The sequence below is a fragment of the Cydia strobilella genome, chromosome 24, assembly GCF_947568885.1.
Source record: "Cydia strobilella chromosome 24, ilCydStro3.1, whole genome shotgun sequence".
NCBI lineage: Eukaryota > Metazoa > Arthropoda > Insecta > Lepidoptera > Tortricidae > Cydia > Cydia strobilella.
The window spans coordinates 9,711,543-9,727,955 of NC_086064.1; the positions used below are offsets into that span (position 1 = coordinate 9,711,543).

Genomic DNA, 16,413 nt, shown 5'->3' on the forward strand with positions numbered 1-16,413 from the left:
GTGATTATTCAATGAACTAATAATATTTGAATCATTTTATATTAAGCGAAATTCTATAAAAATGTAGCCTATGAAACAACGTACAACCCATTATTTGACATCCGATGTCGGGTCTGAGGTCCGATGTGCCGGATGAATCTAATAAGCCCTTGTGTTACGGTCAGTTACGGACCAGTTGAAGCTTGGCTGCATGAAACTGAATTATATTATTAAGCTTAGAAACAAATTAAAAGTGGACAAATTCATTGTCTTTGGCGAGGCTTGAAACCGGGTCGCTGTATTGGGCTTGGTAGCTCAGATGGAAGAGCACCAGGCTAGCAATCCGGTGGTCGTGGGTTCAAGTCCCACCCAAGACAGTGAATTTGTCCACTTTTAATTTGTTTCTAAGCTTAATAGCATCGTTCGTAGATGTTTCTGCTTGATATAAAATAAATTTGAATTATATTATGTTAAGTAGGTAGATATAACAAGTGTTTTAGTTCCTAATCCCGGCTGCCTTCTACTAGTAAATCTACGCGCAACTTCTTTACCAACTACCTGTCATAAGTGAAAACAATACATTTTCAAACTGTTTTAAGGCGCCGTGAGTTCAGGCCCTTCTCCGAACGCAGCTCGCCAAGCACTGAGCGGACGGAGGTGCGGGGATCGCGGATAACATTTAAGTAATAAAAAAAACATTTTAAGAAACAATTTTCATGGGAATCATGGTGCTTTTGTGCAAAAATAGTTTTAAAAAAAAGTACGTTTTTGACATAGGTTTATGTTTTGTTTTTCATTTTATTGAAAGTTGTTTTGTTTAACTAGGATATTTGCTTAACAAATCAAAGTCGCATGACTTGTTTCAGAGGAAGGAAGCGCGGGGGCGCCGGCCTCGCGACGGAAACCGAAGAAAGAACACATTTGTCATATATGTACCAAGAACTTTAAAGACTCCACCAAATTAAAGGAACACATGAGGTGCCACACCGGTGAGAGGCCCTACCCCTGCAACATTTGTAAGAAAGGGTTCATCAAATCCGGCGATTTGAGAAGGCATGAGCGCTCGCACACGGGGGAAAAACCGTATTCCTGCAAGATATGCCAAAAACTGTTCTCGGAATCAACCACTTTAAGGCGACACGAACGGATCATGCATGGCGAGAAACCTATAGCCTCACAGGTGAAGAAATACAAACGATCAACCAATATCAAGGAATATGTGACGGCCAATGCGGGTGACAAACCCTTCGCCTGTGATGTATGTATGAAATCGTTTATTCGGGCTTGCGATCTAAAAAGACATGAACGCTGCCATACGGGTGAAAAACCATATTCTTGCGCGATGTGTGATAAACAGTTTGCCGAATCTACCACTTTGAAAAGACACGAGCGACAGCACACCGGAGAACTGCCGAAGCCACGCGAGAGCCTAGAGGCGAGTATAAAAGCGCGCACGTGCCAAATATGCGGGAAGTTGTTCAAAAAGTCGGCTATATTAAAAAACCATATAAGAACCCATACAGGGGAGAAGCCTTACCAGTGCGCAATGTGCGACAGATTGTTCGCACAACATTCCAACTTAAAATCACACGAACGAACGCACACCAATGAAAAGCCTTACATTTGTCAAGTATGCAAGAAGCAGTTCTCACAACATAGCACTCTGAGGAGACACGAGCGTACCCACAGGAACGAGAAACCATACTCCTGTGAGATATGCAACAAGACTTTCACACAGGGCAGTACTGTAAAGAGTCATATGAGAATACATACTGGCGAGAAGCCATATTCGTGCGGAGTGTGTAAAAGGATGTTTACGACTTCGAGTACTTTGAGAAAACATGAACAAACTCATACAGGGGAAACAAGCAGCGATTGAGTCGGAAGGTAAAAGGACACGTTACTGCTACTGTCCATATCAAGAAGTACAATCTTTCCATCGATGGACCTTATTACAAGAGGCATAAGTAAGGTCCATCGATGGACGGTTAACAGTGTGGGCGATGGCGAGCCGCGAGGGCAGTGGTATCTAGAATAAGAAAGAGTAAATTGAAGTTCGCTGGTGTGTATTTAACTAATAGATTCACGCAACACGGTATAAATCCAGGACTTTACTATTTAGAGCTATTTTCTAAGCTCTATACCATCTTATTAATAATTTTGACGTTTTTAAGTAAAACGTACCACAATTGTTGGCAATATCATAAGGACGAAATTTGCTAGTATCTTTATACAAATAACCTGTCCAAGCGACCTTATGGCAAGCGACAAAGTATTTGATCGAATTTAAACTGTTGTGAGACATACTAACATTAAATCATTTTACGGTTTAGACTCACTTGTTTTAGTCACTCGCGCGACATGTTTCGGAGAGCCTAGGTCTCCTTTCTCAAGCACTAATAGTGCGAGCAGCGTTCACGACGACCGTGTATTGCGTACTGCCGCTGCCGCGCGCCGAGACCTAGGCTCTCCGAAACATGTCGCGCGAGTGACTAAAACAAGTGTTCAGCGTTGGAGGTAATGGCGACCAAATGAAAGCAGAGAATCTGATATCTTAATTTAATGTTTTACAGAAGGCTGGTTAGAAAAAGAGGCTTGTCTACATACATGTAGAAGCTTATATAGTAAAGTACAGCGCCACACTATGACACTACGGATTGGTTAGGAACTATTACATACATTGACATAGCTAACAGCTTATTGAGCACTTAAACTAGTACACAATAGTTTCGGTAGATGTCACCTTTACATATCATAGGACGATTGAGAGACTTAATCTGTCTAGATTAGGTAAGTAGGTACTTAGGTATGCTAATACCTACTTATCTGCTACTTGTTAAGATAGGTCTTAACATTTTGCCACCCCTTGAAATAGTTAATGTTTTATGAGTAACATTAGGTATTTCAAAGAATAGGCTTTATACATTTTACCTATCAGTAAGGATGGGCAGAGTTCTTTGTTACGAGTTATAGTTAGGTAATTACTTAAATTTTAATTAGATCTGTGCCCATTCTTATAAATGAAACAACAATAGGAAATGATTTTTATTTTAAATAGGGAGTAGGTATTCTAATTATGTACATAGGTACTAGGTAAGTAAGGTAATTTAGGTACTTAATTATACTTATTAGACACTTAGTTATAATTATTTGAACTTTACATTAGGTTGGTACTGTTGGTAGGTATTTACTACTTATATGACTTCACCCGAAGTAGGTAATGGACAAATGTTATTGAACGCGCGTTGGATGTCCCCTCTGGCGGTTCGGATGACGGCCACCCTGGTGACGCCATCCCGGCCCGGCTGCGTCGCGACGATCTTGCCCAGCCTCCACCGGCAGGGCGGCAGACGCTCGTCTCGTACCAGGACGACGGTGTCGACTGCGAGGCTTGGGCCGCGCGCGCTCCTCCACTTCGTGCGTTCCTGCAGCGTTCCGATGTAGTCACGTGACCAGCGCCGCCAGAAGTCCTGCGTGATTTGTTGCAAAAGTTGATAGTGAGTTAATCGGTTCTTTGGTACATGGTTATAATCTTCGTCCGGAAGTGAATTTGGTGCTTTTCCAATTAAAAAGTGAGCTGGCGTAAGGACAGGATAGTCAGGATTTGAACTAGGTAAGGGACATAGTGGCCTAGAATTTACCATAGATTCTACCTGATATAGGATTGATACAAATTGTTCGTAAGTTAACAAAGATAACCCTAACACTCTTTTTAAATGATATTTGGTAAGTTTTATACTAGATTCCCATAGGGACCCCATATGAGGTGTATAGACAGGAATAAAACTCCATTTTATGCCCTCGTCTGCGCAATGAGATACTAGCTCGCTCGAGCTGTCCTGTAGGTATTTTTGTAAATCTTTTAGCTCGTTACTAGCCCCATGAAAGGTTGTTGAATTGTCACTCACCAACTCCTTCGGTTTACCTCTCCTGGCGATGAATCGTCGCAGCGCCGCCAGGAAATTGGCTGACTCGAGCCCTGTAATTAATTCGAGATGAATTGCCTTTGTTGCAAAACAAATAAACACTGCTATATAGCACTTAGAGACCTTGTAACCACGCCCTGTCCTATCTCTAATGTTATAAGGTCCTCCATAATCGATACCCGTGATAGCAAAGGGGGGGGAAGGATTTACCCTTGAGGGGGGTAAGTTTCCCATTATAGGGTTAGTAGTCTTTGGATTTGCTCTAAAACACGGAACGCATTTATTTACAATTTTCGAGGCTAACATCCTACCTTTTGTTGGCCAGATGCGCTCGCGAATAGTTGAAAGTAATAACTGAGGGCCAGCGTGCAGAGTACGTATATGTGCGTTTGCCATCAGTAGTTTGGTAAGCGCGTGCTCGTGACTTAATATTAAAGGATGTTTTTTTTCATATGCATAATGCGAAAGACCGATTCGTCCGCCTACGCGAACGAGTCCGTCCTTCATGAATGGGTGTAAAGATAATATTTTTGATTTGTTAAGAACCGGTTTATTGTTTTGCAATAATTTATATTCGTGTGGGAATGATTCCATTTGTGCATGTCTAATTAATGCGTGATCCGATTTTTTTAATTCTTCTACGGACAATGGTCCTGATAATTTATTATTTGGATTAATTGTTCGAGTTTTATTTTTTGTATTATATATAAATCGAAGTATGTATGCTAATACATGAATAAGTGTTTTATCGCTTGACCACCTGTGGAAAAGATATTGTATCGTGTCGTTAGATTCTGTGCTAATAGCCAAGGTGAGAGTTATGTTTACGTCGCTCTCGGCCTCGGGTGCATGATTTAGTGACTCAGAATCGTGGGTCGGCCATGTGTCCGGACTTTGGGTCAACCACGCCGGCCCAGACCACCATAACTGGTTGGTTTCCAGCTTGCCTGGTGCTACCCCTCGGGACAAAAGGTCGGCGGGGTTATCCTCCGAGCGGACCCATGACCACTCGTGCTTGTTTGTAAGTGATAATACTTTTGTGACTCTGTTACTAACAAAACAAGTTAATTTAGGGTTACTATTTTTTATCCAACATAATGTTATTTTTGAATCTGACCACAGGTTGATTCCGGAAACGTCACATTTTAATGCTCGTTTTATTTTGTCGACATGTGTCGCGAGCAGTAAACTGGAACAAAGTTCCAAATTTGGAATAGTTTGGGGTTGTATTGGACTTATTTTTGATTTTGAGTAAAGTAGGTGAACTTGTACGTTTCCTACTCTATCGCTTGATCGTATATAGATGGCAGCGCCATAGGCTTTAATACTACTGTCACAGAACCCATGAATTTGTATCGTTACATAATTGGGTATGACTGTACATCTCGAAATTTTCAATTGGTTTAATAAAAACAAGTCTCGATAGAATGTGTTCCATTCTTGGATCAAGTCTTGTGTTAATTCGGTATCCCAATCTAATTGAGCCTTAAATAATTTTTGAATAAATATTTTGGCTACTACAATTACTGGTCCCGTCAAGCCTAGGGGGTCGAAAATGGACGAAATTACCCCTAGTACCTTTCTTTTGGTGATTGGGTGTGAAATTTGGTTTTCTTTAATGGTATACATAAGCTCATCTGAGTCACTAGACCACGCTAAACCCAGGACCTTATGTGTTTTATCTCCAAATTCGGTTGTGTGTGTGTTCTGGTGTGTGTGTGTTTCGCTCACCCGTTTTATGATGACTTCGGAATTGGACTTCCATTTCCGCAGCGTGAAGTTGGCTCCCCGCAGGATCTCGTTCACCTGTGATGCAGTTTCAGCTACCTGATTCTCGTCGTCGCCGCCGGCGATAAAATCGTCCATGTAGAACTGGTTCGCTATGGCCTCTGCAGCTGCTGGAAATGTGTGTTGGTTTTCGTTTGACAATTGTAACAAACATCTGGTTGCAATATGTGGTGCTGACTTTAAGCCGAAACTTAATGTGGTCAGCATATAAATTTGGAGTCGTTGGTGAGTATTTTCCCGCCAAAATATGCATTGTAGGTATTGTTGATTTGGTTTAACATAAATACATCTGTACATTTTTTGTATGTCAGCGTTAATAACATATTGGTATTTTCGGAATCGTAGAAGTATATTTATGAGTTCGTCCTGTATTATTGAGCCTTTGTATTGGATATCATTCAAAGAAATGCCGTTATCAGTTCTGCATGAGCAGTCGAAAACAATTCGAATAGGGGTTGAGGGGGAGTCGCGAAAAACAGCTTGGTGGGGTAGAAAATTACATGGGCCATCATAATTATCTTGTAATTGAATCATATGGCCAGCTTGTTCGAACTCGCGCATGAAATTCACATATTTATCTTTAAATTCGGGGTTCCGCTCGAACTTGGATTCTAATGTTTTGAACCTCCGATATGCTATGTGCCTAGATTGACCTAACTTGGTAGGTGGCTGCTTTAATGGAAGTTCTATTTCGAAATTACCCTCAGAGTTGTGAGTGTGAGTTTTCAGAAATATATCCTCACATTGTTTTTCATCATAGGGTAAATTTGGTGCGGAACCCTCCTCTATTTCCCAAAACTTTTTTAATTGAGTTTCTACTGTAACTTTACATTGAATGGCAGACTCGGTTTTTTTTTGTACGGAACCCGTGACTATCCATCCTAATCGCGAGCGTCTCAGAACCGGTAATCCGGGCCCGAGCTTGTATTTACCGGTAAGAAGTAAATCAAAGAATATCTCCCCACCGATAAGCAAATCTACATCTTGAGCTAAGTTAAACTCGTCATCAGCTAATTTATAACGCGACGGAATGTGCCAACGTTGCACGTTTGGTATTAAAATGTTGGTAGTACAAATTATAGGCGTAATAAAACAGGACAAATTCGTTGTAAAGGTTCCGTCTAAGGAATGCAATGTTACGTCACACGATTCTAAAAGGCTAGACACTTTTTCATTGAAACCTATGACATTTAAGGCAAGTTGTTCCTTGTTTAATTGTAACTTTTTGGCCGCGTTTTCGGTAATGAAATTTTCTTGCGAGCCATTGTCTAAAAATGCCTTCATTTTATGCACATTGTTCTGCTTATCCCTAACGAGCACTTGGGCTGTTGTAAGGAAAACTGACCTATTTCGCGCATTGTTTATTTGTTTTTCGATTAAAGTGTTATTCGACAAGGTAGTCTCGATTTGACTAGAACTCGGTTGTTCGTCGATTAACGTTGATATTGGTAATCGCGTTGGTACGGGGTTACTACCTACATGAGTGTTGGTATTTGGTTTGTGTAGTAACGTATGATGCTTGCCCTTACATACTCGACATGTACTGGCCCTGCAGTTTGTTAAGACATGCGTTCCGGACAAACAATTAAAGCATAATCGTAATTTATTCACGGCTCGGATGCGCGCGATAACGTTTAATGCACTAAACTTTGGACACTGATTAATATAATGCGTACTCGAACAATACGGACACTGGTTACATTTAAACTGTTTGGAGGTTACCTTGATAGGTTCGGACGTGGTTACCATGGCCTTCTTGGAAGTGCTGGGTGCGTCCGATGGTACTGCTGGGCTGGTCGCTTCCAGCCGGTCAGCTCGGTTCTTTAGGAAGGTTTTGAAATCCTGCAACGAAGGCAATTTTCTCAAATCAACACTGTTTTCCCACTTTGATTGCAATCGACTGTCTAACTTTTTAACTAACATGTGAATAATTGCGAGATCCCAATTTTCGGTAGGTACATTTAATGAGCGCAAAGATCTCAAATGTTTGGAAATATTATCGCACAGACCTCTTAGACCCGAAGGAGTTGACGGTACCGGTTCCACGTCGAACAAGGCTCGCATGTGGTTGGTGACTAAACGTTTAGGATTATTATAACGTTCACAAAGCATCTGCCACGCGAGCATGTACGCGTCCTCGGAGAAATCGAGCGAACTAATTACCTCAAGTGCGCCGTCTTGTAAACAACTGCGTAGGTACTTATATTTTACGATCGGTGCTAAGCTAGCTTGGTTGACTAGGGCATCAAATGTGTCTCGAAATTGCAGCCACTGTGTTAGGTCTCCGTCGAAGCTAGGGAGGCTAATTTCGGGATATTTTATCGACTCACCGAGGGGTTGCTGCGGCGGGGCTTGCGGACTATGGTCATTTGGTGTTGAATCGGTATCTACCTTCGCCAGCAGCTTGCCCTTAGCGCTAAGTCGGTAAAATGTGTCCTCAAATGACATACGCTCGGCCTCGTGGGCTTCGATGTCCCCTTCGTCGCTGCACAGTGTCTCGATCCGGTCCTGTATCTCAGAGAAATCATTGTATAACTTTGGTAATTGTTCTAGTCTTAAGCTTATGTCTACAATTATTTCGGCCGTCAATGCACTTGAGTCGATTCTTTCTATAAATTTATTAAATACAGTTAATTTTCGCTTACAGACACCTCGTCTATTTTTTAACTGCCTAATTTCTAACTCTTCTAGAGTGTTTTTGGAAGTTTCTAACATGATTAAGAACGATTACAATTTACAATTTGTAGGAAATAAATCGATTACAATTAAATTTGGTAGGGAGATTTGGTAGATAGGTTAGGGAATGCCAGCTCACTTGCCTTCTCGATTGATGCTCGTGCGCGTGGCGTAGCTTGGTGATTGCCCTCGCTTGGGCGCTCCTTCTGCCTCTGGTGTGGTACCACCCACGTGGTCCCTTTGGTACTTGCGGTAGCCGTTCCCTGCTGCGGCTGCGGTGCCACGCACGTGGTCCCGCTTTGGTGGCTCGGTCGGCGCCTGTCGCGTTGGCTCAGGCCGCTCGATCGAGTGGTGTGGTCGCCTCCTAGTCACCTCTTCAGCTTCTTCAGGTCGGCGGAGCCCCACGCGGTTGCTGCCTACGTGGTAACGTTGCTCTCCCGGCCTAAATCAGGATACGCGGCGATTCCTCGACGTACCGGCTCGCAAATTTTACTAAATTTACTAGCGATTCGCTTTAAAGTACTGAGATTAACCGCGATTTAAACTAGGGGTCACCATTATGTTCAGCGTTGGAGGTAATGGCGACCAAATGAAAGCAGAGAATCTGATATCTTAATTTAATGTTTTACAGAAGGCTGGTTAGAAAAAGAGGCTTGTCTACATACATGTAGAAGCTTATATAGTAAAGTACAGCGCCACACTATGACACTACGGATTGGTTAGGAACTATTACATACATTGACATAGCTAACAGCTTATTGAGCACTTAAACTAGTACACAATAGTTTCGGTAGATGTCACCTTTACATATCATAGGACGATTGAGAGACTTAATCTGTCTAGATTAGGTAAGTAGGTACTTAGGTATGCTAATACCTACTTATCTGCTACTTGTTAAGATAGGTCTTAACAACAAGTGAGTCTAAACCGTAAAATGATTTAATGGTACCTTTTGCTTGAAATCGACACAATTAGTCTCATGCATGAAGTTTATATTTGAACGAAATATTTTTTATTCGGAAGTTTGTTACCGTTATATCATGTTAAATGCATTTCCGTTATTAAATTATCATTTAACTGCTTAAAATAATAAATAAAAAGTACAAAAATTTGCCCGTGAAAAGCTAGTGAGCGAAACGCGCGAAACGTCACGTGACGTCACGCGTTCGACAGATTAGTTCACATAAGTATTTGCACCACGCATAAACTTTTATAAGTTTCTGTGGCGCATATTAGCTTTAAGTTATTTGTATTATCTTTTGTGATATAAATAAATTTAAAAAAAGTGTCATTAGTAGCAAACGTCACTTGGACCGTCCAACGCGTGACGTCACGCTCTGTCGAATTCGCGCCAAAAATTATGAGCGTTTCAACCGCTCCAAATTTTTCTACATTTTAAATATTTTTTAATTAAATAATGTGAAGGTTTACAAAAGTATTAAATTTTTTCCGGTTTTCAAACGATAATATATTATGAATACAAAAAAAAAACGCATGGAGCTAATTTTACGAAATGACGTCCATATACTCCATATCGCAAGATCACTCGTCGAGCTGCTGTAAAATTACTTTCTCTGATTGTCGCCATTTTATAATAAAAGAATATGATGCATAATGTGTTTTTTTTTAGACACATATACAGAAATTATACTTCTAGGATAATATCTATCCAAACCATAGCATAATGCAATATTTAACTATACTTGTATATATGTAATCACTATGTTGCACCGCCTACAAATTCTCTGCTTTGCCCGAAGGTTGACTGGTAGAGAATGCCTCATAGCATTAAGTCCGCCTTTTGTACGATTGTATTTTCTTTTGTGCAATAAAGATTAAATAAATAAAATAAATAATGAAACAATTTTTTAATAGAACAAATTCCATATTTAATATTTTTGGATTTAGAAACACTACAAGTATTTTTACCGTCTTAAATCTAAATAAGTAAATCTGATCTGTGCGAGTAAATCTTTGAAAACGATATCGGAGCTAGTTTTTTACATGTAGGGAAGGACAAAAACTGTAAGCAAGCTGTAAGTAAGTTCTGCGTGAGTCAATCTTACGGGAATAGTTATTTGTTATACAAGGGTGCAAAGTTGTATTTTACCCGCGAGTGTGGAATTGAAACATGAGCAAGCGAAAGGATTCTATAGTTGAACCACGAGCGAAGCGAGTGGTTCTAAAATAGGATCCTGAGCGTAGCGAGTGTTTCAACACACGAGAAGTAAAATACATTTGCACCCGTGTGTAACACAAAACTTTTCCCCTCACTATAGCGAGGAAAGTGCAACATCCACAGACGTTAGATCATCTTCATCACTGGAATCACTATTTTTTTTACGATATTATAACAGAAAACACTAGAAATTCTGATTTTTACGTGAGTCGGTGAGAAGAACAGTAAAAATTTTGTTGACAATGTTGACATTTCTGTTCTGACGTATGAAATGTCAACGATGCGTTTTGAAATTGCATCGACTCAACTTGTGCGTTCAGAATTATATTTAACATCATTATAAAAAATCTAACGTTTCTTATGGAATTTTAAGGTTTATGACTTAAAATTATTAAATAAAGCTAAATTCGGTATTTTTTATTAGATTCTCAAACCATTTATTTAATGATAATTAATATCGAACGAACCATTATTATGAGCGTTTTACGTTTTGTTATCTGTCAAGCTACTTAAACACGCTCCATCCAAGGTCAAATTACTTTCCCCACTAGTGGATAAAATGCGTTTTTCCCCGCTTGTTTTAAAGGATAATAGACGGCTTTCCGAGCTAGTGAGGGGAAAAAATTTAAACTTGTAAGTGAGAGAAAAGAAAAAAAAAAGTTTTACTATTTATGAAAATACGACGAGAAAGCGTAGTTGATCAGTTCAGTACCGCTTTTAGCCAGATTCTGTTCACTCGCTTAAAGCGTTCAATGTACTCCCTTGGAGGGGCGTACTTGGGCGAGCAGTATCCGTACGGCTTCGGGGTTTTAAAATACCCAAACCGCTTATAAACTCGGTGAACAGTCTTCAGATGTCTCATCATATTTCTATTTCTTGTGAAATAGCCACAGAAAGCGCATTGCTGTACCGTGGGCGGGGCAGGCGGTCTTCCTCTAGTGCGCAAGGGAGGCCCAGCACGGAGCTCCATCTCTTTCCATCTTCTTGTCCTGGGTGAGTCCGGTCTATCCACTCCCGAAGTGATTGCTTCCATCTTCCATAATCGTTGGGTACCTGTTCTCTCCATAGGCAGGTCTCCAAGAGTCAGAATCGTCTAGGACATGGACCGGGTCAGCGGGCGATGGTGCGTCAATTTCACCATGGTTTCTTATTGAAGATATGGTTGTGATGGGGGACGATGATTTTACATCAAGGAACTGTGAAGATGACGAAGAGTCCAATATGATCTCCGCCAGGGGCTCCATCGTCCAGCCTTGGTCGATTCTCCAGCTCGTAGGGAGATAGGGAGAGGGCCCTCCGCCTCTGTCTGGAGAGCCGCTTTTCGCGGCCCAGGCGGGTCACTCTCAGCCTGACCCTCATTACTTCCCGTGTCACTGCAGGCTTGTTCCTCAGATAGCTCTGACGTTACTGGTGGAGAGCCCTGTATTTCATCTCTGTACTATACGTTCTCAACGGGTGACTTCACCTTGTCACCCGTTGACCACGAACGCTGTAAAGGGTTCGAAACGTCGGGATGTATTATAAATTCAATATACGCGATATAATCCGTTTTCATAGTTTTATTTCAGTACCTAATTAATTTAAACTTTAATAACCATATCGGACCATGCAGATTGCAGACCATGATGTAACGCAATAACAATGTAAATATAAGATAAAAGTTTATCATAAAAATAATAATTTAAATGTAGTCGGCCGTGAAAATGTATAATTACTTTGATTAATTCCTAGATACTGCCTAGCGCCTACTTGTATCATTATAGCTTTGGCTCCGGCCGTGTAGCCGTGTTAGCAGCGAAAGATCAAAGTCAAGAGAGATCTTTATTTATATCGCAATCGAAACAAGACAAGACTCGAAATCTCTGGGACATATCTGAAATGTGGTAAGTATGTACCTATATCATTTAAAGGTCCTTTTTAGGGTTCCGTACCTTAAAAGGAAAAAACGGAACCCTTATAGGATCACTCGTGCGTGACTCTTCGAAACTACTAGACCAATTAAGTTGAAATTTGAAACACATATGTAAGTTTGTGACCCAAAGACGAACATGTAACGTAAACAAATGAATTTTAAACATGGGGGTCCAGAAGGTCCCTTTTGGGGAGTAAATGAGAAAATTAAAAAAAAAAGTTTTTTTAAACTATATCGTGTTACATATCAAATAAAAGAGCTTATGGTGAGAATCTCAAATATATTTTTTTTATAATTTTAGGATAAACAGTTTAGAAGTTATTCAAGAAAATAGGCAAAATATGACCATTCCCCCCCTTTATCTCCGAAACTACTGGGTCTAAAATTTTGAAAAAATACACAAAATAGATTTTTACCTATAGATTACACGAAAACCTATTAGAAATGTGCAGTCAAGCGTGAGTCGGACTTAATTACTTAGTTTTTGATCCGACCCCTACGGGTTTTTACACATTTCACTCACGTTTCACATAAAACATACATAGTTTAAATTGTGTAATGTACGGAACCCTTGGAACGCGAGTCCGACTCGCACTTGTCCGGTTTTTTCATGTCCACACCATTTGATATTTTGGAACCGCAGCCATCTTGGAACATCTGTACCATCCTGGAGAAATTCTCGTTTCTCTGGATGTGGATGGTACAGTCAGCTGCAGAGAAAAGGTGCCCCACGTCCATACTAATTTACAGAACTTTGTATGCAGGGGGGGGTGCCTTTTCTCTGCAGTTGACTGTACACACTCCAAGATGGCTGCCGTGCGGTTCCTCGAGGTTCCCAAATGTCAAATCTTTAATTAACATACATACTTTTCAGGACTGTTCTAGAGATTTAGAGGTTATAGTTAGTCTTATTTTGAGTGTGCTACTATTACAGTGCGCTTATGAATGCGAAGAAGCTACGAGCACATCGCAAAGAAAAACCTCCATCTCAAGATGAACCTACGGAAGACACTAGACGGGAATCCACCGAGGACCACACGGGGACCACCGAGGAAGCCAAGACATGCTATTAGGGACTTTAGTGATCACAAAGTGTGAAAGTGTTTTTCCGTGTGTAAATTTAAGGCCAATGCACAAGGCGTGCGTATGCATTCGCATTACATCGCTTGCGTTATGTAGGCAAGATACTTGCGGCACGCAGCGCAAGCGATACTGTACTGTACTTAGTCAGAGGCTAGGAGAATAAGGTTTAAAAAAATATTTTTGGTGTATTCCTTTTGATTCCCGCCTTATGAAATCGAGTAAATACAATTCAACAAAAGAAATCAAGAATTTTAACAATTTACTTACATCATTTTTGATAAAAAACGATTCAATGCGGGATTAGTAAAATTAGAACAATTACTAATTGGTCCAGACGGGGAAATAAAGACACTATTTTTAATCAATTTTTGTTTGCACCCAGTTGCTCGTGGGACGGGGACGCAGAGGAATACACCACTTTTCTGCACTAGAGCAGAAACGTATCACTTTTTAGAACAACAACGACCCACTTTCAGAGCATGAAATATGAAAAACATTTTGCAATGCAAATGTCACTCGATAGAAAATTCACGAGATGCTCCACAAAGAGTTGAACCATTTGTATTGCCCTTGGGCTTTTGTTTAAGTGTTTGCTGGTTTTAATGTTGTGCCATGAATCTTTTCCTTCGCAGATGACAATAACTATAAGAAGTGCGGCTTAAACATTGAGTACAGTGAGTACCATTCTTATTGACCGAGCGAGTGCGAAGCGCGACCGAAACGTCTCACTTTCAGACTGTTCTCTACACCCTTTACAGTATGCGTACAACGAGTCACTGGCGTGTCAACAGTGCTCACGTCTACCATAGAGTAACTTATACTAGAGCGGTACTGTCATAGTAAATTTTGTAACCCCAGTAAATTCACTGCCATCTGTCGACACACTTTAAAACTAAAAATAAATATTTATAAAAATACGATAAAATGTATTTAAATATGGATAAATGATTTTTTATTTGCATTAATTATTTTTATATGATTTTGACACATGTTCTTTCACTGGTATGCGTTAAAATTATAAATAACAAACGAAACAGTCAACGCCCTCTATACGAGTGTAGGCCAAAACTAGTGGCGCCCTCTGAACGAGAATCAAATTTTCGTGATTTTCGAGGCACGTTTTTTCCTTAGACTGTATCCATCTATTACGGAGTTATATCTATCTTTGCGTCTACGTAATTTACTTTATAAGTATACCTATATGTATAGGTACATCTCGCTAGTCGCTCGCACTAATACTCGCGTATATGTCAGTACGAGCGCGATGCGTATTAGAAAGTACGTTACGTAGACGTACGACGTTAGCGTATTATATACACATACATATGATGTCAGTGTTGACACTGTCAGTGTAGGGTACTGGTCTTGTCGTGGACTTAAATTTAAATTCAATGTTCACGTGTAAAAGTGCCCTTGTGGCCTATTTGCTGAATAAATGCTGAAGTTTGAAGGTCGCATTTCTCCATCAATGAATATAATACAAGGTGACCTTAGCCATTCGACAAACCCTGAAATCCCACGTAGGGTTACTTCTCAGGAATGCTCTAACGTTAATATTTTTTTAATTAGAACAAAAAATTAAAAAATAATTTTCAAACAAAAATTAATTCCAATGATCGACAACAAAAAGAAACATACTGTAATATTAATCATTGGCAGTGTTTTAAAAAATAAATAAAAAAATAAAGTTTTATTTCAGGCAACACGTACAGTTGTACACCCATATCAACATACAATTTAAAAGTTACAATGCCAAAAGGAATACTTAACTAAAAACAAAACACTTAAAATAAAAGTTAAACAATTAAAATAGTATTACACTATTTTTTGTTCCCGTTTTGGTGCACGGAAAGCCAGTGCCTAAACATATGACAACTAATGCTGCGATACACCGACATAAGGATGTTGTTTTGCGAGCGGCGCATCCCCTCCCAAAAAGAAGCATTACGCGCGCGTACCACTGCGAAGAAGTCAGGGATTCTGGCTTCCGCGAACATGGTGGAGGCACTGCAGGAACGCGAGAGTCAGTGCCATCAGTGTCCGGAATATATTATTATACTGCACACGGATGGCGCTGTACGTTTTCCTGCTGTACCTAACCCACAGTTGACAAGTGTAGAAAGAGAGACAATATGCATTAAATAATGTACATTTGACCCCCCTGCTACACCCGGCAAACCTACGAGCTATCATGTTGCCACGGACAGCCAGAGCTCTTCTCTCTCGTTCCATGTCACTGTCGTCTCTCATGTCATCCGTCAGTATATGGCCAAGATATTTGAACCGCTGCACAATACGCAGCTTCTCTCCATTCAGTTTCACTTCCGGTATGTTATCCGGACCTCTTCCTGCCTTAAAAATCATCAGTTCTGTCTTGGCTACATTGTAAATCAGCCCGTGAGAATTTACATAATTTTCACAGACTGAAACCAGCTTTCTCAGACCCTTAATGGAGGGGCTGAGCAGCACCATGTCGTCAGCGTAGCTGAGACTGTTCACACAGACGTCACCCACGTGACAACCGACTCCAGTGCTCCTCAGCCTCCCCATCAAGTCATTGACGTAAAGGTTAAAGAGGTCCGGAGAAGTAAGTCCACCCTGGCGTACCCCGCATTCTAATATGTAACTATTAGATGTCGTGTCGCCCCATTTCACACAGTTGGATTGGTTTCCGTACCAGTACTCGAAGACGCGTACCAGGTCCTCAGGTACTCCCGAGCCGCGCATTTTACCCCACAGAATTTCATAATTCACAAGGTCAAATGCACGGCTAAGGTCGAGAAAGCATGCGTAGACAACTTGACAACGTTTTTGACAACTTGTTCGAAAATGTGCGGCAATGATGACATTGCGTGCAGTGATTTGAGCAC

The 16,413-nt window shown here is 40.6% G+C and overlaps 2 protein-coding genes and 1 non-coding gene across 15 annotated transcripts in view; 2 read left to right on the forward strand and 1 right to left on the reverse strand.

Annotated features, from left to right (window-relative positions):
- Positions 1 to 1,885, forward strand: part of LOC134752000 (zinc finger protein 596-like) — a 228,805-nt gene extending 226,920 nt beyond the window's left edge. The window contains exon 5 of the mRNA XM_063687550.1: positions 846 to 1,885. Within this exon, the coding sequence (XP_063543620.1) occupies positions 846 to 1,858 (1,013 nt within the window). The 3' untranslated portion in view covers positions 1,859 to 1,885. The remainder of the gene's footprint in view (positions 1 to 845) is intronic.
- Positions 284 to 356, forward strand: Trnaa-agc (transfer RNA alanine (anticodon AGC)). Its single transcript has one exon. It is a non-coding gene; the product is annotated as a tRNA-Ala (tRNA).
- A 1,129-nt stretch (positions 1,886 to 3,014) lies between the features above and the next one.
- On the reverse strand, positions 3,015 to 9,012 carry LOC134752216 (uncharacterized). Of its 13 annotated transcripts, none has more exons than XM_063687836.1 (4): positions 8,024 to 9,012; positions 7,416 to 7,535; positions 3,888 to 3,958; positions 3,015 to 3,449 (listed from the first exon to the last, which is right to left on the reverse strand). In XM_063687836.1, exons 1-4 carry the CDS (start codon positions 8,060 to 8,062, stop codon positions 3,170 to 3,172), a joined length of 510 nt encoding a protein of 169 aa, XP_063543906.1. In that variant the 5' UTR covers positions 8,063 to 9,012; the 3' UTR covers positions 3,015 to 3,169. The 13 variants fall into 13 exon arrangements, 12 of the variants coding, with proteins under 12 accessions (XP_063543906.1, XP_063543908.1, XP_063543900.1 ...); XM_063687838.1 differs by lacking the exon at positions 8,024 to 9,012 and adding an exon at positions 7,703 to 8,013 and having other exon boundaries at positions 5,637 to 7,535; XR_010128743.1 differs by lacking the exon at positions 8,024 to 9,012 and adding an exon at positions 7,703 to 8,017 and having other exon boundaries at positions 3,015 to 3,958; positions 7,440 to 7,535.
- Positions 9,013 to 16,413: the final 7,401 nt, after the last annotated feature.